This window comes from Antechinus flavipes, chromosome 1 (assembly GCF_016432865.1).
Source record: "Antechinus flavipes isolate AdamAnt ecotype Samford, QLD, Australia chromosome 1, AdamAnt_v2, whole genome shotgun sequence".
NCBI classification, from domain to species: domain Eukaryota; kingdom Metazoa; phylum Chordata; class Mammalia; order Dasyuromorphia; family Dasyuridae; genus Antechinus; species Antechinus flavipes.
The window spans coordinates 135,300,722-135,323,666 of record NC_067398.1 but is presented as its reverse complement, the minus strand read 5'-3'; the positions used below and the strand labels follow the sequence as shown (position 1 = coordinate 135,323,666).

The following is a 22,945-nucleotide window of genomic DNA, read 5'->3' as shown; positions in this document are numbered from 1 at the left end:
TTTAATGGTGAGCATAGGTCAGTCATCTGTCACAGCTGCAGTCCAAAATATTCCTGGACTCTGCTGCTTGAAGTTAGAATCTAGGCAACCATCATCAGATTGTCTATTAGGGGTATGTAACAGTAAGCTTGATGCTACTACTTCTCCTGGTTGATAAATCATAGGTTGCCTACCTGTGTTAGTGACTGGGATATTAGCTACAAATTCCCCAGTTTCCCACATAAGTGTGTGGATGGCCACTGTTTTGTAAGCATCCTCAGGAGGTGAAATGGTCAAGCCTACTGTGCCTGGAGGCAAGGGATCCATAGGCTGGACAGGAACAGATTTCACCTCTCCAGGGGATATCTCAGTAGTCTCTACTGCATACAACTCTGTTTTTCCTAATTGCAATCCCCTTTTCCCCTCTGATTGGCTTTTGGCTGATTGATTGTGTATTCTCCTTCTTCCATCTGTTTGCCTTTTGGTTGATTGATCATATCTTACTATCGAATTTCTAAAGACTCTCTGGGTGTAACCTTGGCTGCCATCTTGCCCCACCTGGGGTCCTGAAACTGGGCCCCGCCTCTCATTTCCCTGAGTCAGTCTACATTCAGAAGCCCAGTGAAAGCCTCAGTTACATTTTGGATATGGGATTTGGGGTTTTATTCTCTCACCCTGTCTTCTCATTCTATTTCCATTTCTACAATGAGCTCTCAAATGTCCAACTTTTCCACACTGAAAACATTGATGAGTTTCTCTAGAATTTCTTTGCCAAGAAGGACCCTGTCTTTCTATGTTCATCATAGTTTGGGTAAAATAAGCATTTGTGCCTACTGTGGCAGTATCTTATGATCTCCTCTAAAGGAGCATCTTTGTCTAGTACCCATATTATTCTTTTGCAAACCTCATTGGCATTTTCCTTAGCCAAATGTCTAGTCATTATTTCTGTGGCAGCATTATCTCCAATGGTTCTTATTACAGCTGTTTGCAAATGTCCCACAAAATCTGCAAAAGGTTCATTGGGACCTTCCTCTATTTTTGTGAAAGCTTTACTTCCATCTTGCTGTCCAGGGAGAGAATTCCAAGCTTTTATTGCAGCCTTAGAAATGTGCTCATACACTGTTATGGGATAATAAATCTGTTCTGAATTCTCTCTATACTGACCTTCACCATCTAGTTGGTCAAAAGTGATCTGTCCAGTAGCTCCTGTTTGCCTGTTGCGTTGGGCTTGAATTCTACATAATTCATTATACTCTGAAAGCCACAACAAATTTTGTCCAGGTTCTAGACATGTCTTAGCTATGGATTTCCAGTCATTCGGGGTTAAGATTTCATAAGACAAATTATCTAGTAACATCTTAACATAAGAGGCTGTAACCCCAAAAAGAGTGCAACCCTTTTTCAAATCTTTAATTTTTTCCAAATTAAAAGGAGTGTATCTTCTCCCTTTTTGACCTGAAGAGTCAATGTCTTCAATCACAGGATATGCATTTATAAAATCAGATATATCTTCTCCTTCATTTTTTGCTTTAATTAATGCCTCTTCTAATCTTGTCATATCCCGCTTTATAGGAGAAGCTGACTGTGTTTCTGCCTCTCTTCCTCCCCCTTCTTCCTCTACCCATGAAGGGTTAATTGAGGAGGGAGGGTCATGAGATGTGGAATGATCTAATTCCTCCTGCTGTAAAGTATCCCACTCAGAATTGTACTTAATTCCATTGTTATCTGATTCTTGCTCCTTTTTACCTAGTATAGTTGGCACCTCTTCCTCCTGCTGTTTTTTCTTTTTCCTTATTTTAATACTTATAAAATTTCCTAACGCCAGTTGTATTAAATTATATGTATTAAGTATGTCTTTGGAAATTGAGTTAGGCCCATTTTTATTATAGAATTGACAAAGATCCTCTCCTACCAATTTCCACTCATTTAGATCTAATTCCTTTTCCAGAGAGAAACAAGGACATATGTGCTTTACAGTTTGTAAAAGTTCAGTGATCTGCTGTAAAATTATAATTAAACCTTGGCTTTCCATAACTTTGACAATGCTCTCTAAACATTTTCCTTGAACAGAAACAGAAGGCTGTTTTCTAAACATTTGTCCCATCTTAGCTGAAATTCTACTTTAACTCTTTTAACAAAATTTATTTGTTGTACTCACTCTAATTTCTGGGTTGAAGAATATTTTCCACTGGAATCAGGATCAGAGGATTTTCCACTGGATCCGGATCTGAATCAGTCCTATGTTCAGGATTCTTCTTTATAATAATAATATAAGATGGTTCTCTCTGGGAGAGAGCAGGTTTCTCGGGGAAGTTTTCTGGAGGCAGCCGTAGTATCAATTTAGATCAAAAATCACTCCAAATGCAGCCAGATGATAAAAGTTCAGATCTTTTATTGTCTCCAATATAGCCCGGTTAGCTTAGAGGCCTATCTCTCTCTTGGTTCCAAGAGCTTCCTCTGAATGTCTCCAAATCCAAAGGTTTGTCCTTCAGTCCTCCAGCCAACCAAGTGGAAAATGAAATGGATCTCTCTTGCCTCGGAGAGAAGGCTTTGTCCTTTGCTTCTGCCTCTGCTTTCTTCAGTCTCCAATCCAGCTCCAAGTTGAATCTGTTTTGCCTCCAAGAGAGGGCTTCTGGCTCTCAATCTCCCAAAGTACTCTGTGTCTGCACCAGAGTGCTCCTCTCCAATCCAGCTGAACTCTCTTCTTCCATCAGCCAGCCAAGTGGAAAATATTGCAATGAATCTCTCCTCACTGGGCTTATATATGACTCTTCTGAGAGAATGGGATTATGGGTTTTCTCCCATAGTGCTCTCTGGCCCTAAGAGCTTCAAGGGAGGTGTGAATTCAAAAAGTTACACAATTAACTTTGTGAATCTCCCATGCTTGTGAATTCCAATGAGTAAAGGTGTAAACATAAGCATTGTATCAATTAGTTCTACTTAGTACCTTGTTTCAGGTTCTGGCCCAAAACATCTTGTAAGATCAGATCAATAATCTATCAACTCTAATGAGTTAGCAGTTTGTAAAGATTCCAACATCCAGGTATTAGTTTCCTGATTTGTAAAATGAGTCAATTGGATGGGATGTTCTGTGGAGTCCTTCTATCTTTAAATTCAGTACTCTTTTGTAAAGAGATGCAAGAAAAAAATTCCTTCTAATAAATTTGTTTCATTGAAATGCACAAAACCCTATACCTTTTTTTAAATCAACATTTCCTATGGTAAAAAGAAACAAAATTTTAAAAAATACAAAATATTTTCTATTAAAGATTAGAAAACCTCACAATATAAATATGCAAATTACTATTCTTCCTCCTCTGATTCCTAATAAAATGTGAACAGTTTTTGTTACATCTTGAATACTTGGGGCTGAAGGTAGTGGTGGAGAGATTACTTTTCAAAAGTGAAATGTTGAATACTGTTGTTTGCAATTGTTTCCTGAGTGCTTTTGTAGACTTTACTTACAAAAAAATGTTGGATTGCATGGCTCTTGGAGTTTCCTTCATTTGACCAAGTCATATCTGATTCAAGGGGAATACCCTTAGTGAAATAGCTAGGTAATAGAGTAGATAGGGTTTTGGGCTTGGAAATAAGAAGACCTGGATTCAAAGGTGATTTTAGACACTTACTAGCTGTGTCCTTTTGTAGAGGGCTGAAACTCTTGAGTCTTTGCACTGAGGTCGGTTCAAGCACTTAGGGCTAATTACTGATTGGACAATACTCTATGGGCATATGCGTGGAAAATGGTCCTTCCCATTATCCTGCACTGGCTCAATGATTGGTGTATACAGAGGATTGTAGGAGGGATTAGGTGGAGTAAGATGAGCCAGAGTCACTTTTTGCAGTAGATGAGAAAGAAGGCGGTCGTGGAGATTCTGCTTCCATCCTATTCAATCCTGCATCTAAAGACCAAGAATAAATACTAAGGACTTTTGCTTATCCTGACTCCGGCTGATTCTGGGGTATCCTGGGTGCTAGGGTGGTTGCCACAACCTTTGGCAAGTCACTTAACCCTGTTTGCCTCAGTTTCTTTATTTGTACAATGGATTGGAGAAGAAAATGGTATACTCCAGTATCTTTGCTAAGAAAACCCCAGAAGGGGTCTTGGTGAATCAGACATAACTGAAAACACTGAATAGCAACACCTTTAATAGAGCTCTGTTCTGCCAAGTTGTGGACACAAGTGGGAGATAGATCTGTGCCTGATTAAGCAATTAATCAATCTAATTACCTGTAGTAGAGTAGCAAGAACACTGCTTCTGAAGCCTAGAGAACCTTGGCTCAAATTCCCCTTTAATTATTACCTTTCTGATTTAAAAAAAAAATTATTTATTTTGGTAAAGCAATTGGGAGTTAAGTTACTTGCCCAGGATTAAAAACTAGGAAGTGTTTAGTGTCTGAGGGTGGAATTGAAGTCATGTTTTCCTAAATCCAGGGCTAGTACTCTCTCCACTGCACCATTTAGCTGCCCCCTACCTTTCTGATCTTAAGAGCAAGCATTTACTTCAACTATAAAATAAAAGGGTTGCACTCGATCACCTCTAAAGTCCAGATAGTTTTATAACAATAATTTATAGTTTATTTATATTTTATGATTATATTTTATATAATATATTAATTTATATTATTGAGTGTTTATTATTTTGTAAAGACTTGAGTTATAGGTGCCCTGGGACTAAGACACAATCCCTGCCCTCAGGGAGTTTAAAATCAAGTGGGACTTTGAACTATGATCAACTTTTTCTTCTTTAAAAGTAAAATAATTTTACAGTACAAGGTCTGAGCTGGGGGAGGGGAGATATAGGAGCCTTAATATTACTGCCTCATCAAACTGGTATGCTAGAAATAAAATATTAATATTAAAACCCAATTTATTCTCTACCAAATGTATGAATTAAAGGGTTGAAGTGGAGAAAAGCTACTTTAGGGATACAAGAGTCCCATTTTATTTCCTAACTCTCAAGTCTCAAAGCATTGGATATTCTCCAAGTCTCACACAATGAATCTTCTTCCAAGGTTGCCAAGAATACTACATTCTCCCAAGTTTACAGATACCAGGTAGTTCTATAGAGGAACAATTAAATTCTCCTGCTTTCCCATCACAAATTGTGTGTGTGTGTGTGTGCGTATATGAGAATGTGTGTGTATGTGAGTGTTGAGACAGAGCACAATAGATACTTTGCATGTCATTGTCTATTCTTTTCACAGAATTTCTCAACCTTGTCTTCCCAATTGACATATATGGGATAGAACAGTCTGAATTTGAATAGCAAATGTGGGTTTCCAGCCCATGGTTTAGTACTGTAGCAGAATCCCCCAGTTCTCTGCTCTTACAAGGGCGTAACTTCAAACTCCTTGAAGTTGTGTTAGTACATTCTTAGCCAGGAGCACCTCTCAGCCTTCAGTCTATTATTGCAGTGTCAGATAGCTCAGGATTTCACAGGCTCCCTTCAGCCAAAAAGTATTCAAGTCCTTGGCAGATAATGGCCTTACCAAGGAAGCCCCAGACCAAAACAAAAGCCTCCCACTGTGGAGTGGCTGAGGAGAAACCAATTGGAGCAGGATGAGATCATGTGTGCCTCTCATTCAAATCGGGCCTCTCATTCCCATTGCCCTATTCTCATAGCATTGAAATTTCCCAGCCGCTAGCTTTTGAATAAAAGCAAGGAATTCCTTACAGAGCCTTGAACTGAGTAACTTATCTGCTGTTGGACAATGTTTTGATTTATAATGAAGATAAAGGATCTGAGAATAGTTAGTAAAGCATTTGAAATGTCATCAACATTCCTTTTCATTTTTCCTTGTTTTTTGAGTGATGATTATAACAAGGAATATTATTGTGAGTCTTTCTGGTTGTGGTGAAGGGTGCTTCCAGTGAGAGAACTTAGGGGGTTAATCTTAGCACCTTCTTCTGGCAGACAAATATTCTCCCATGAATTTAGAAGTGGGGGCCCCACAAAGTCAGAAATGCTGCCCATGTTAGATCTTTCACAGTGTGATTGATGGCTAAAGATCCAATTATTCTCAATTTCTGGATTAATTTCAAATCAGGCAGTTGAGACAAAAGTAAAGATTTTGAATTAACCATAAGATATAAAGATAGAAGGAATTTGGGAAGTCTTCTATCTACTCCAGCTTTATTTTAATGATGAGGAAACTAAGGTCCAGAGATGTTTAGTAACTTGGTAATTTATATACATCAAGCAGGTAATAAATAACTGAGGCAGGGTTTGAAACAAGATCTACAAGCAGTCTGCATATTTATGTATAGTAAATTACTTTGTTGTTGCTGTTCAGTCATTCATGTCCAACTCTTCATGACCCCAATGTGGAATTTTCTTGGCAAAAGTACTGGAGTGATTTGCCATTTCCTTCTTTAGCTCATTTTACAGATGTGGAAACTGAGAACAGCAGGGTTAAATGATTTTGCTCAGGGTCACACCATGGGTCAGATCCGAACTCACAAAGATGAGTCTATCTGACTCCAGTTTTAATAGTAAATGATTATTACAGCACAAATTTAGTTTTGAGGGGAATTCTGCTGAATAAAAAACGGATACTTTCACCTGAGATCAATTTAATCTTCATTATTTTCATTTATTATAATTATTATTTAGTGTCCTTGATAGTTGATTTTTGATGTTCCTGGGTCCCATAGTAAATGACATCCTCTGTCTTAACTTCCTTACTGAGTTCCACTTATTTGTGAGGTTTCCATCCCACTGAGATACATTTGCAAAAATTTACAGATGAAGGAGCTGTCTGTCCAACATTAAACAGAGATTGACTGCATAGAAAGCTGAGGTATTCCCCAAATGATTGACCCATTAACTCGTCTTTTTAATTTAAATAAAATAGACATTTTATTTAAATTTAGTAGACCTAGATTTTTTTAATAACACAAATTCTTTTTGAAAACCTCTTTGAAAGGTGAAGTATGGAAGAAAAGGAACAAAGAAGTGTTCTGGGGAGGGGATAGAATGAGGAACAGTTACAAATACAAGAACAATGTATAAAATATTATTTAAAAATCTGTCAGAATAAGCCCTTCTCATTCTGTCTCCCTTCCTCCTTAAACAGTGTGCATATTTCAGAGCATATTTTAAAATCATAAAGACATACAAACTAGATCTGCTGTCTGGTCATTACTAGTTTCTTAACTTTGGCTAAATTTGCACACGAAGTTCATGTGCGACAAATTACAGTGTATTAGACAGAGAAAGGATAAAGAGGCTGGCTAGCACTAGACAGCACTTTGAAGAATCTTATTGGAGTAGTCCTATGAATGCTATGTGCGCCTCATCAGTATTGGGGAGTGCATCCCGTAAGCAGGGCTGCTCAAGACTTTTTGCTGCCACTTTAAATTCACTAAATAACAATTTGGTCTTATTTTTTTTCATTTTAAGCAAACATTTCTTTCTAAATCTAAATTTAGGCAAAAGGAAATAGTTCTATTCCTCTCTCTTTCTCCTCAAGCTCAAATATAGAATTTTTAAAAATCCTGTGCATCCCCTGTATCTTTCTGCTTCATTCATACCCACAACAAATCCGATCATTCTGAGGTGGTATTTTCCATAAAATTACTCTGCTGAATGAAATTGAATGATAATTTTGGATATGAAAAAGAAGTCAAAACTGACTAGCAACTTTTTGGTAGGAAACCAGGATATCCCTTCTTAAACAAGTCTTAAGACATCTGAATATGGCATGCAAATGATTTTTCTTCTTAGCTTTTACAACCATAACTAGGGCAAGGAGACTGGACTTTATCCTTGCACACTAAAAATTATAGGCAATGGAGGGTACTTGGCAGTAGTCCATCAGTAGCTAGGGAAAAAAAAAAAGAACCAGGCATATCGCCTACTTAGCAAAAATAATTAGAATAGGAAGTTATCATCTGATTTGAAGCTGAAAACTTCTTGAATATGTGCCTTCCCTAATTCGAATGTGAGCTCCTTGAGAAAAGAGATAGCTTGCTTTTCTATTTCTATCTCCAGTGCTTAATATATAATAAGAAATTAATATTTTTATAGCATTTCTTTCTTTTGTAGGTGATCTCCTTTCATGCTTGTGGTTGGTTTTTCTTGAATTTCTTATCATCTATGTTTCATACCACTTGTGCAGGACACACAGCTGCCTAATTGTGGCTCTGAAACCATATAGACTCTAGAAAGATATGATTTTATTGAACTGTGTCACACTGTACAGATATATTTTCAATCTCTTCTTTTTCTTGTTAAGTGCAGAAATTTTATTAATACAAAGTAAAGGTCAAACTGGGGGCTATAGAATTTCATCTCTTTATTCTGCCAACATATTCCCCATCTTCAATATTATCTGTATTGTACAATACAATTAAATATTAAGTTTCTTTAAAATTGATGATAGAAGGAAGGAACTGAAAACCAAATCAAAAAAGGAGCTAAGCAACCAGTTGAAGAAAAACACGAGTTAACATTTAAAATAAAATTCTGTTAGCCAATCTGCCTACTCAACTTTTAATATATCTACTCTGTTAGCTAAAGGCATATAAATATATGTATATACATATATGTATATATAATATGTACACATACACAAACATGTATATACATACATAATATGTGGCTAAATAGACTGTGTGAAAACCTTTTTAGGAATCTACTTTTGTTGTTTCTCTGGTACTTAATTTTTAGTCATATTTTAAAAAGTATGATTAATGAATTAATGCTGTTTAGGTCAGTGTCATATTGTAATTTCATTTAAATGAAAATTTCATACTTAATTAATATTTGATTATTTATTTTAATGGTTGATAGAGCTGGTCTTGAAGTCAAGAAAAGTTAAGTTCATGCCTCACCTCTGTGTATATATATATATATATATATATATATATATATATATATGTATATATATATATGTACATGCACACATGTATGTATGTATGTCTTATACATACATATGCAGGTGCATATATATACATACAATTTTTGTGTGTGTGCACATACATATATTGGGCAAATCATTTCAACTCTTGATGTTCTTAGCAACTCTCTTAAGAAGCTAAGTTCCAGAGAAGATGTTGCCTGATAACTTGTATTAGTAGAGGAAGTTTCCTTACATAGGAATTCTCTCTATTAATGAAATTGCAGGACTAGTCTCTAGGGCTAACTCATATGTAATAAAGTTTTAATGAATTTAATATGTTAGGAAAATAGAAATTCTTATTAATACACAGATGATACTTTTTATTTCCACCCCTATGATTGAAATGGGGTTGGACTACTGGATAGAAAAAATAGGTAACTATATACTTTATATGATGTAAGGGGTACTAGAAGGTGCCTAGATCCTAAATACTTGTCTTACTTTTTTTCATATTATCTTGAATTCTACCATTGAAACTTTTTTTTGGATCAATAAGCATTTTCTTTTTAAAGCACAAATACCTTATGGGAAAGTGAAAATATCACTTTAATGTGAATTATAATCATAGAACTAGACAGGATCCTTGCAAATCTCCTAGTCCAGCCACCTTGTTTTATAATTGAGGAAACTAAGGTTGAGAGGTTAATTAACCCAGTTTGATTTCTGCCTAAGAACTAGGGGAAATTGGAATTCAAAATGATAATTTTGGAGTAAAAGGATATCACAGGAAGGGAATAACAAGGTGAAGATTTGAGAGGAATTATCAGGTACCTTGAAGGGACTGTGTATATGGATAGCAGGTGTGAGAAGGTATTAATAAGTACATAAGATATTTAGAAAGAGAAGATGGAAGGGCATGATTAATCTTACTGTTAATCATAGTATGGATATAGATATGGAAATTTTAGGAAATTAGACTGATTTTGAATACCCTGAAGTTGGCTTATTTGTTATTTGCTTTATTTTTCCTAGAAAATGATCAAAGAAAAAAATCTTTAAGCTCCTCTTTAGGTATTAGGTTCTGATCAATTGAGTTTTTATTATAGTACATCCTCGATAGGATGTGGTAACAATTGGAAAGTTATTTTAAAATTTGAATGTATTTTACAGCAGCAGGTCATACATAACGGGCAGCTCTGACTAGGTCACCTTCCTATTCAATAAACACTAGTGCTCTCATCTCCAGAATCAAATACAAAATCATTCTTGGCATTCAAAGACCTTCACAACTTGTGTCCTACCTTTCCACTCTTTTTACACCTTAGGCCTTCCTCCTTCCCTACATACCCTGAGATCCAATGACAATGACCTCCTTCCCATTTCTGTACTAGACATTCAATCTCCAGATTCTGGGCATTTTTCCAAGCTTGTAATATTCACCTAATTTTCACTTCCTGACTTCTTTCAACTTCCAACTAATTTTTTTTTTTTTTGGCAAGAAACCTCTCCTGATCCTTCTTAATACTAGTTCTCTCTGATGATTCTCTCCCATTTATCCTCTATGTATCTTTTTATACAAGTTATTTTCATGCTGTTTCCCTTATTAGACTGTGAGCTCCTTTAGAGCTGTTTTTTGCTTTTCTTTATAGTCTCAGCACTTAGCACAGTACCTAGCACATAGAAGGCACTTATTCAATGTTTATTGAATGATACAACTACTATACATTCATTCATTTGTATTGTCACAGGAAATAAATGAATTGTTCATGGCAGCTGGTTTTCTGATTAACTCTATTTGCCTTAGGAAATGATTTGAAAAAAAAAAAGAAGTTAAATATGGAGCAGTGACTTCTTGTTGTTGCCAGCTTTCAAACACAAAATGCCTTAAATATATTTCTAGTGATCTATTTACTTGATACATATGTGTAGCTCATGCACTGGAAACACTTTTTGGTGAAGTCTTATATGAAAATGGAATTTTGTCTTTTACAGAATATTAGAAATGCATTTGAAAAAATAATCCTCAAGAAACAAAATAAAAAACACAAAACAAAACAAAACAAAATAAAAACCCTGTCCTAGTTTTTGATTTGAATCAACCCTGTACAAGAACTTAAGAGAACTCATTTTTTTGGGCTGTCTTAGAAAATGGGAATTCTGGGTCCCTCAAAACTCAAAAGTGATTCACAAAGGTGCAATAGGCACTTCATAGTCATTTACCAACAAATTCCATTTTTCAAAAGTCAATTCAGTATATCCCTCACATTGAATTCTTTGGGAATAAATCACATCACATTTTTTAAGGTACACATAAAATTAAAAATTGTTTTTAAATGCTTTTTTCACTACCATGACATTTTACATTGATTCTTAAAGCTCAGAAATGAGAGTTCAGTGTGCCTAATAAAAGCTTATAAACCTATGCTTGTTTTCTAACAGTGCTTTTATCTTCATTCTCAACTTGGGATAGAATTTCAGCTGTATAGACTTTGCTTTTTAGACACCCTGGGAAATGGACAGAAATGACCCAAAGGCTACCTGCTGTATGATCCTGTTTCATTCTGTTTTTTGTCTCCTCTGTGTCATGAGTTCATGTTACACAACGTCCTCTCCCTTGAGCTCAGTTGTGCATGATGGGAAGTGACCCTAGCAAGTGAGACTTTTCCTGGCACGTACATTTTCAAACTCTGAAAGTCTAGATTTCCATTGAGGTCAGAGAAAGAAAATCTAACTTGTATTTTTCTGGAGGAAAAAAACAAAACAAAACAAAACATGCTTCCATGAGTCTGACAATATTTTTCCTTCATTTCTGAAACACGTTTGAATAGGCTGTCCTTTCTATTCAAAACACTTTGTAATATTAAATTCAATTACTCAGCAAAAACGAGTAATTATTTTAAAATATTTCCTGATATTTTACAAATATAAATTTATCATCATCTTTTGGGATCATTATTGATCTTTTTTTTTTCTGAGTGATTAATTCCTTAATGGAACAAAGGCATGTGACCATGTAGATGATAATTATATCAAGAATTTTTCTGGTCACAAATTTGAAGCAAGCCTGAGGACAGATAATTGAACAATTGCTGTTTTCCTCCTCTGGTATGGAATTTCATTTTTCCATCTTCTTCTTTAATGGCCTTTTGAAGAATCCAATCTGCAAAGAAAATATAAAATAGAAATACAATTTGCTTTCAAGATTGGGAAAAAAGTTAATAATAATGTAAATATAATAATTGCATTGTTATTATAATTGATAACATTTTGATTACATAAGTGTATTAGTATTATCATTATTAAGGCAGAATAATGTCCTAAACAGGGAACTAAAAAATAGCCACATTTCAAAAAAAGGGAAAATTTGATAAATGAAAACTCCTTAACTATACTTATGATAGCCCTAGGCCTTTGATGATAAAATCAGCAAACGCTTTCAAACCTTTGAAAGGTGCATCTGTCTCAGGATAGTTCTGGTACTAACCCAGAAAGAAAACTGAGATGATGGATGTTTTTTTTTTTTTTAATGGATAAAGAGTGGAAATTATAAATCCTTACCAAGGTGATCGAAAAGTAATCCAGAATTTTCTGTCCTATAAATATCCTCTGACAAGTATCTCCTCTCCCACATACTATCTGTATCTCTTGGGTAAGTCACTTAACTTTTAGGGCCATGGGCAACTCTTAAGACTATAAATAACAGAGCAAATTGGGCAGCTAAATAGCACAATGGATAGAGTGCCAGGCCTGGAGTCAAGAAGACTCATCTTCCTGAGTTCAAATCTGTCCTCAAACATTTAGTAGACCTTAGGCAAGTCACTTAATGCTACTTGCCTCAGTTTCCCATTTGTAAAATGGACTGGAGAAGGAAATGGCAAATCATTCCAGTATCTTTGCCCAAAAAAACCCAAATCAGATCATAAAGAGTCCAACATGATTGAAAGACATTATTCAACAACAACAAGCAGAGCAAATGCTGACCAAGGGCTTTTCCTTACAGGAAGTTCCTTAGTTACTAATGAGATCACAGGCTTTAGTCATTTATTGGAAATTTTTAGTATAGTAACTCATAAAAGATTATTTATCTTTTGCACTACGTGTCTATGTACTTGCAACATCTTTCAAATTCCTGCCATACTTAGAAAATTTTGGTTGGTCAAAGATATTTCTCTTCCAGCAAATGACAAAATAAGCCTTGTACTAACATGGATAAATGTTTTATAAGGCATTTCCCGTGACTATAGTTTCTCCTCCCTTTCCCTTATCCTTTTTCTTAAAGTGGAAGATAAACTTCCTAGCAACTATCTGATGGGCAGAAGACAAATTGAAGTAAGGGTATGCTAGCCAACTCTAACAACAGCCAGGATGGGTAGTAATTGCTAAGCACCTAAATCACTTTTTTTAGTGTCAGATATTCCTTAGTTACACTAATAAATAGCAACTAGTTAGTAGGCAGCAAGCAGAGAATTTGAATCTTGCCTCAGATATATGCTAGTAATGTGACTGGATAAATCAGCTCCCTCAAATTCAGTTTCTTCATCTGTAAAAGATTGTTGTGAGACAACATATAGAAATACATGCCATATAGATACTAAATATTATTATTATCTCCTTGTCTATAAGTAAATCCAAGTGTTTAGGAAAGGCAGCTTCAGGAGATTCAATCCCTCTGGTAGCTCCTGTTTATGGAGTTCTCTCCAGATCTGAGTCAACTATATAGGCTTGGGTATGGTCTGAGCTACTAGGAGGCTACTAGCATCCCCTGGGGAACAGAGGTAATAATTATGGGACACAGAAAATTCTGCAATAATTTTGACCATCTTTGTGAGAATATTTAAATTTCTCTTAATCTCTCACCAAATCTCAAACTCCATCTCCGAGTCATCTGTAGGTGGGGGCCAGAATTAACTTTTTTGCTATGATGTGAACATGCTTTTCAAGCTGTATGACATTCCTAAAACCTTTGGTAATTTAATCAATATCATAGACTAGCTATCTGGGCATTACAGACACAGGATTTCTCCTTTGAAATGAGGCTTTTTGTTAAAAATGTGACTCTACAAAAATCATTGTACAAAGTTCTCCTATGAATAATTATATTTCAAATAGAACTGGACAAGTGCCAATTTCCATTTTATTAAATCAATTAATTACTCAACAAAGCTTTTTTAAGCTAAATGAACCTGACTCAGTTATAACTAGTGAGGGACAGTAAGGGTTAGATATGCCCTAAGGTGGCAGCAACATCCTAAGGGAGTTTAAGTGATGTGCCTCCCCTGGCAGCTGTCATCCCCACATCTTTCTTTCTAGGTCTCTTTTTAACCGTTTCCAATTTGATTGCATGTAGGCACATGTTAAGATGCCTAATGTTTTTAGAATCTAATCCTTTCTACACCTGGCTTTGAGAAGAATTTCTAGAACATGTAGTTAGAACATATAGTTAGAAAGAGCAGTTTAGTATCTTCCTTTTTACCCTCCCTCCCCGCCCCCCCCACAAATATTTGTCCCTGAGTCACTGTGAAATCCATCTCCACTTTTCCACACCTAGCACCAACATTTGGATCCTAGCAAAAGAGTCTTGGGCCTAGTAAGCTCCAAGTTGAAACACTAAGAATGTACTTTTCCTCTATCAATTAAAAGTTTCAGTCTCAACAATCTTTAAAAACAGGGTTTGGTTGCTGGTAAAAAAAAATTTAACAATTGTTTATTTTAAAAATGTGTGTGTGTGTGTGTGTGTGTGTGTCTAATATACACAAACACCTAATTTTTTTTTACAAATTTATATTTATCTTATATATTTATATACATATGTACATATGCACACATTTTTAAAGTTTAAACTGCTTTATTATATTTTATTAAGTCTAGATAATCAACAAAATAATTAATCAAGCAAGCTCTGATTTATAGCATTTGACAATTTTCAAGGTGTAATTATTCACACTGAAAATTTAACACTCCACTTGTGAGAACTGAACTGATTCCAACACTCTCTAATTTAACATACAATATACATTGATGTACCACGTGGTCCAGTAAGATAGTATTTGTATCATGACCTCAGAGAAGTCAGATGGTAAATAGTCTTCATTTTATTTTTGGCTTTCCCAGATTGGACAATATGGTATAGCTGAAAAGACACCCTCTTTGGTATTAGGGACTTGGATTCAAATTCTATCTCTGTTACTTAGTTTCTCTGAAATTTGGTTTCCTCGAGTATAAAATAAAGAAATTGAGCTATAAAGTCTTGAATATACCTTTCAACTCTAAAGTCAATAATGCTATGGACTCAAAGTAAGGTCATAAAGCAGGCTTTCCTCAGATTCTTAGGCTCTCCTTGCATTGTTCATTCTCTTCCACTGTCTTCTCCCCCCCAACCCCACCCCCACTCCAAGGTGACTTGAAATTCTTTTCCCTTTGACCCTCTGAAAAAAAGTATTCTTCTTCCTTCTGTCAAAACTTGTTTTCAGAAATGAAATCATTCTGGAAAGATGCAAATGATTGAAAAGATTATAGGTAAAATATTCTCCCAGAAGGATTTGCATGTTAATAGAGAGTATAGCTTTATGTTAAAAGAATGTATAATCTGGGTGGATTTCAGGACTATTAAGCACCTACTATGTGTCAGTCACTGTGCTAGGCTCTCAGGATAAATACCAAAGAAAAAAGGCAAAGGAAGTTTCTGCTCTAAAGGAATCCACCATCCAGCTGTTGTTACTGTTATTTTTGAAGTACTTCAAAGAAAAGATTTTTGAGAAAGTAAGGGGGTCTTTTGGGGTGTGGGGCACCTTGACTGAGCTTATCACTCAGCATGGTATTAATCCCATGTTAATTTCATTCTGGAGGGAAACTCTTGTTGGGACAATGAAACTCCATGAATACTCTATGAATCCATCTCCACGGGACTTTTAGAAATTGGTTACAATCATGAGAATCACAACAGGTCTGGTTGAATTTCTGCTTTTGGGAAATTTGGAACCTGGAGAGTCAAAGATTGGTTCTAAAAGATTTGTTCTACTCCTGGATGAATTTTATAGGCTATGATGGCCACAGATCACTTGAACTTGCTCCAGACTAAGCCCACATGTCATTGAGGCCCCAAGATTCACCTAGTGTCTTCCATGGGTGAGGGCAGGGTCCACCTGGCACGAAGACTAAGAATAATTATCTGGTTATTCTGTCTTTTATTATACCATTTCCTTTTTGAACACAGTCAAATCCTTACTCAAAATGAAAGGTAGAGATCTGGAAGGGACTTTAAAAGTCATTTAGTGTAACAATTTTTTTTCACATTGAGGAAATTGTGAGCAAGGAAATACAGACAGTGAGTGCTAGACCTAAGATATAAACCCAGTTTCCCTGGGTACTAATATATCTCTATTTAACCTATTTAGCATCTCTGATATGTTAGCATAACCTTTATGGAGGCAGTTAGGAAACATCTGAAGAACTCATCATATGCATTCAACAGGATACCTTATGAGACTGAGCATTCTTAACAGCACATTGTATTTTTGTACATGGGATCATTTTGTCTCATGAGTAGCAGACCATATTATGAATGGTCCCACTCAAATAAATATACCAGCTCAGTTTAAGGTATACAGACCTACTGGAACAAGTGTATAAGCTTGACCTGAAATTAAGTCCTCTCACACTAACAGTAAACCAGGATTTGTGCACCACACTGTGGCCTTTGGAGGTATTACAGAAAATCTATTAAAATAAGAACAGTTCTGATAAGAAGAGGTGACCCCCTCCCCCCCCCCAAAAAAAATAGTCCCTGGCATTTGTTAGAGAAAGATCAGAAATTGCATCTAATTGTTAAATAGGATCTGCATCGTTTTGGAGATCCTTTTCCTTCTTTCCTACCACTCCCAAAAAGGAAGCTGTGTACCACATGAAAAATAACTTGAGTTGGAAAGGACATAGAATATTCTTTTAGAAAAACAGTAACATACCATAGCCTTCCAGAATTTCAGACTGAGAATCAACCTCAGAGACTCTCTCAAATGAGGGGGATCATAAAATAGCCTACATGAACTTGGCTTTTTTTTTTTTTTTAAAGCATATATCTTGGTAACTCTCAATATAGTTGGCTTCCTTTTTTTCTTTTTTTAAAAACATTATTCTGAAAAATATTCCATAGTTTTCACTAGTGCTGTCAAACTCAGATAGCAACTGGAGCCCATAAAACCATGCATAAGAATTACGGTGGCAGTATATTGATTTAGAAAGCCACATATTATCATTAATATTTTTATTTATTTTGTTAAATATTTCTCAATTATATTTTAATCTGCTTCAGGTTCTACTTGGAAGTCTTATGGGCTATGAACACTGCCTCTTTGATTTCTCTGGTTTTCCCCAGACTACCAAAGGGATTCATCACTTTATAAAAACATTGAAAAATTAATCTCTAGATATTAATATTTGGCATTGCCAAGTCAAACTGCTGATTCATATTGAACTTGATTTTCCTGAGAGTCCAAGATCCTTTTGATCAGTTTTATCATTATTAAATATAGTGACATCGTCTTGGCAATGTGTGTTCTAGATTAAAAAGATGATATAATTGGTTTAATTATTGGGAGAATGCCCAAATTAGCTAGTACCAATAATCTATATTTTTTGGTTATTGTTGTATTTTCATTATTTTAAGAAGTAAAATATGAGGTAATATGAATTTGAAATAGAGAAGCCTTATGATAAAGAGAAAAGAACCAGAAAAACCTGAATTCAAGTTGAGTCACAACCTCTAGATGATATAGATTATCAGATTATTTTAGATTATCATTTACAGAGGTGAAGAGCTGCATTGGTAAAAGGAGTTTCATTTGGGAATTCTCTCTATCAATGAAATCACTTGTCTCTGTTCCTATCCATTTCTCACTTTTCTATTTGTTGTTGTTCAGTTCTTTCATTTTTGTCTGACCCTTCATTTGGGATTTTGTTGGCAAAGATACTAGAGTAGTTTGCCATTTCCTTCTCTAGCTCATTTTACAGATGAGGAAACTGAGGCAAACAGGAATAAGTGACTCCTTCAAAGTTCCACAGAGAGTAAGTTTGTGAGGCCAGATTTGAACTCAAGAAGAGAAATTTTCCTGACTCTAGCTCTCAATGCACAACACCCTTTAATATTCTATGCAGTCTGTAAACCAATATAGTATAGTTTACAGTAGATTTCTATTCATTCTTTACTTACTAAACCCAAGGATCTTAATTCTCCTCTATTATGCTAGTAGTATGATTCAAAGAAATGTGCACTTTCACTGTAATGGAGTCTTAGGTGTGAAAAACCAGATTTATACAAAAGATTAATTAGAGTCTATAAAGTGACACAATTAGATTTTGTGAAATAGGAGGTCTCCTTGGATTTGGTTCATTCACAAAAGTTCCATTTACAAACAGATTTTCAGAATTCATGTCTTCTGATTAAAGTAAGTTATAGAGATGTATGTATATGCATATATATATGCATATATATATATATATATATATATATATATATATATATATATATATATATATATACACACACACATATAAATGATACTAGTATATACCCATACAGAAGCAAAACAAGATCTGATTTTGAAGCTATATATAGTGACCCTCAATTAACACAGAATATTCCCTAACCACCTATCTGTTGGCAATGATTTCTTCAACTATAACAGAAAAATCAGAAGAAAGGGCACTCACCTTCCATAATGCTAATATAAGGAGCATCAATAGCAGGAATCCTGCAAAAGCACTCAGAAGGATCACCCACAATGGCACTTGACCAGGTAGAAGATCTTTTGATATCTGAATAGCCAGCTGAAATAGTAAAGATAGGCAGTCAAAAGTATGAAATGTCTTTTAAAGCCATTAAAAGAGAAATTATATACTATAAAAGGTATAGTGACTTTTAACAATGTTATTAGTTAACAATATAATTGTTATGCTAACAATGTAATTATTCTAAACAGTGTATACAGAGTATTTCAAGTATTTAATTATATATTATAAAGTTTAACAAATTTCCATATGCCCAAATTTTTAACATAAAATCTACTTTTTTTTTTTTTTTTTTTTTTTGTCACACAACTAGTATCTAGAGTCTGAGGCTAGATTTCAACTATGATCCTCCTAACTCCAGGGCCAATGCTCTATTTAATTTGCCACCCAGTTGCCCCCCAAATCTACTCTCAATAAAAAGATATTTGTAGCACAACAAATAGAGTGCTAGACTTGGAGCCAGGAAGACCTGGGTTCAAATCTGGTCTCTAACACCAGCTCTTTAATCTTGAACAACTCATTTAACCTCTCTGAGCACATACTTAAAATGGGGATGATATCTGTATTATATTATTTGTATCAATGATACAGATAATATCTCTATATTGTATTATCATATCTGGGTTACTGGACAATTGTGGGAATCAAATGATACAATGAATGAAAAGCAATTTGTAAATTTTAAGCATGATATAAATGGTGATAATTTTAACTAAACAACTTAGTAGCACAGTGGCTAGAGTGCTGGCCCTAAAGTCAGAAAGATTCTTCCTCTCGAGTTCAAATCTGCCCTCAGACACTTACTAGCTGTTTGATCCTAGGCAAATCACTTCATACCTGTTTGCCTCAGTTTCTTCATCTGCAAAATGATTTGGAGAAGCAAATGGCAAATTACTCCAATATCTTTGCCAAGAAAACTCAAAAAATGAGGTCACAAGGAGTTGGACATAAATGAAATGACTGAACACAGGAGATTATTCATAATTTCATCTTCCATAGTATTAATATGCAGCAACACTTCAAGTAACAACTATACAAGGAATATTTCAGTTATCCTGGCTTTTTGCTAAGTGCTAAGCTTTGTTGTAAACTTTGTCATTGAAAAAATCAAGAATAGAGAACATAAATGAATGGGACATTAGGGCTAGAAGAAACCTTAGAGATTGAATTTTAAAATTTTTAATATTTTAACTAAATACTATATTTTTAATATGCAAATCAGGATATATACTAATCTTTAACATACGTTTACTTATCCAGAGCCACTTAGCTGATAAGTGGCAAAGCTGGGACTAGAACCTGTCTGTTTCCAATCCAAAATTTAAAAAAAAATGAAAAAAAAAACCAATTTCCTATTCCCATCTATTTTTCATGTTGAACATGGCTGCATTATTCTTTGATCAGAGCTGACCTTCCAAAATTGTGAAGTGAACAGATTTGTTTTTTTTTTTCCTTTCCTCCTCTAATGTCAGCCATTTTCTAACTCCCAAGGGTCTCCTTCTGTGGTAGAGGCCATCAGAAAAGCACGTACTCCCATTTTTCCATTCTATCAATTTTTCCCTCTCTTATTAACAAGTGGCTTTCCCATCTCACATTTTAGAGCCCTAGAGATAATTGAAACTGGAGCCAATTTGGTAATGAGCATTAATTGAGAATCAGAGGAAGCTGGTGCACATTTTATCTTTGACAGTATTTGTGATAGAGGTAAATCTAATTAATTTCTTAAGGTGCCAGTTAACTTAATTGTAAACTGAAAGGGTGGGAATGTAGAAATATGATCCTAAGTTAGTCCATAAGAGCTGTTAATGACTTGTTCACTCACTTCAGACTCTTTGTGACTCATGTGGAGTTTTACAGATGAGGAAAAAGAGGCATATGGATTTAAGTAATTTGTTTAGGGTCACACAGCTAGAAAGTTTCTGAGGTAGGATTTGAATCATTGTGTTACTGAAAGCAAGTCCAGTGTGCTGGAAATGTAGAGAGTGAGGTCAATGTCCAAGGAGTAGGGCATGGTGAGGAGCAAATAAAGGATGTATCAATCAATGATCATTTATTGAATGAGTTGATTATATTCTTAGCACTATGCACTAGAAAACAAAAGCTTACATCCTATTACATAAACAAAACTACATGGTATACTGGGATAAGGCACTAGGGATTATGAGAGGATTGCTGTTTTGTCATTGTTATTTTTCAACTGGGTCTGAATCTTTGTGACCCCACTTGATATTTTATTGGCAAAGATATCGGAATGGTTTGCCATTTCCTTTTCCAGCTCATTTTACAAATAAGGAAACTGAGGCAAACAAAGTTAAGTGAATTGGTCAGGGTCACATAGCTAGTAAGTATCTGAGACCAGATTGGAACTCAAGAAAATGAATCTTTCTGACTCCAGGCCCAACAATCTCTCTACTGTACCACCTAGCTGCCTTTGTTAATGACTGGTAATGACATTACTTCTCTTTTGATTGTATCATTTTATGTATTTATTTTTATTTTATTATTTAGTTATTTTTATTGAGGCAATTGAGGTTAAGTGACTTGCCCAGGATCACACAGCTAGAGGAAATATTAAGTGTCTGAGGTCAAATTTGAACTCATATCTTTCTGACTTCAGGGCTGGTGCTCTATCCTTTTCACTACCTAGCTGACCCTATATTATTTTATTTTAATGAGGGCTTTCCTTCCTCTCTCCCTCCCTCCTAAACTTCAGTTTTCTTATCTATAAAAGGAAGGAATTGAATTTGATTGCTCCTGAGATCCCTTTAAATTCCATATCCATAGTCCTATAATCCTATCTAAACAGTTTTTAAAAACCATATGTATATCTTTATATACATATATAAATGCATATATATGCATTTATAAACAGTTTGTTTTTCAGAGTTGTTCTTCGGATGTCAATTACAGTTCCAAATGTCTTTTAAGAATAGACAATTCTGGGGCAGCTAAATGGCACAATGGATAAGTTCGGGTTCTGGAGTCAGGAGGATCTGAGTTCAAGTTTGGTCTCAGATATTTGCCCCTTTCCTGCTTTGTGACCCTGGACAAGTCACTTAATTCCAATTGTCTTGCCAGAAAAATAAAGATAAAAAGAATCAGTAATTCCAAATGTATCATTGATAATCAATGTGAATAGTAAAAACATAATTTTATTTCAATTTTTAGTAGCTATTAAGACAAACAATAAGCCCAGCATGTTAATAGATTTAATAGGATTGTGGTCCAGGAAGTTAACTTGACTAAAGTCAAAGGTTAATAGGTAAATAGCATGGTTGTGCCAGTTTACTTACTCTACCTCAGAACCAGACTAAAATCATAGCTAGGCTAATGAATTTCATTTTTTAAGGCGAGGAGAAAAATAACATAAATTTAGACTACTTTCTTCCACTATTTCAGGTGTGATATTTAATTATTAATGTCACATCATAAAGCAGAATGTTTTCGGAATTGGTACTTCCTTACCTCTCTTTTCTGGTTACTACTACTTAATACCAATGATGAGTTTTCACTATGAAGTTCTGCCTTTATAGTAAGATTCAAACTGGAAAAACTTGCCTGCAAAGAAAATAGGAAGGATTTCTGTTAGCATTTGTTGCAATCATATTAAATCTAAGTCATGTTTAAGTAATAACCTTCATATTTAAGTGTGGTAGCTTTCATTCCTTGTTTTTTTCCTCCCTTGGGTTGCTGATATTTCACTCCCCTCAAAAAAAAAAAAAAACAGGACTTGAAAAGAAATAAAGAAAAAAATTAGAAAATAACTTTGATTAGAATTATCTTTGGAAAAAAGAAACACAGTTTTTCAGTAATTAGTAGAATTCTTTAGGATAAAAACTTTATCTAATAAGGTGAAGAAATGTATTGAGCTCCTGGAAGTCAAAGACTGAACATCTCAATTTTGCATTTTGTATCTCCAGTACTTAATGGAGTGACTGATCCATAATAGATTCTTAATATATGATTAATGATTGATTGAGAATTGAACTTGTTATCATACACATCTGGCTGTAACAAGAATCAAATAATATCCACCAAATAGACACTGAAAAAACCCTGATATTTCACAGTGAGTTGGCAACATGGGTATTAGCTTTAATATATTAGCAATTTCAATACTTAAAAGTTTCACAGTTTGACCTCTCTCAATGGTTCTTCCATTAATGCAGATAGTAACCTCTATCAACTTTAGTATAAGGACTTTGTAAATTTTTATAGTGGGAAATATTATTGGGTGGTGACCAAATCCTATTGTTTATCTTTCATTCTGCTTAGCTAGATTGGTTCTTGAATAAGAGAAACACAGGATTGCTCAGGAATCTTTAAGTTTGGAAGA

The 22,945-nt window shown here is 34.9% G+C and overlaps 1 protein-coding gene across 1 annotated transcript in view; it reads right to left on the bottom strand.

Moving 5' to 3' along the window:
• Nucleotides 1–10,509: 10,509 nt before the first annotated feature.
• Nucleotides 10,510–22,945, bottom strand: part of ITGA1 (integrin subunit alpha 1) — a 190,376-nt gene continuing 177,940 nt past the window's right edge. The window contains exons 27-29 of the mRNA XM_051990626.1: nucleotides 22,075–22,167; nucleotides 18,532–18,648; nucleotides 10,510–11,986 (exon numbers count right to left, since the gene is read on the bottom strand). Of these exons, the coding sequence (XP_051846586.1) occupies nucleotides 11,942–11,986; nucleotides 18,532–18,648; nucleotides 22,075–22,167 (255 nt within the window). The 3' untranslated portion in view covers nucleotides 10,510–11,941. The remainder of the gene's footprint in view (nucleotides 11,987–18,531; nucleotides 18,649–22,074; nucleotides 22,168–22,945) is intronic.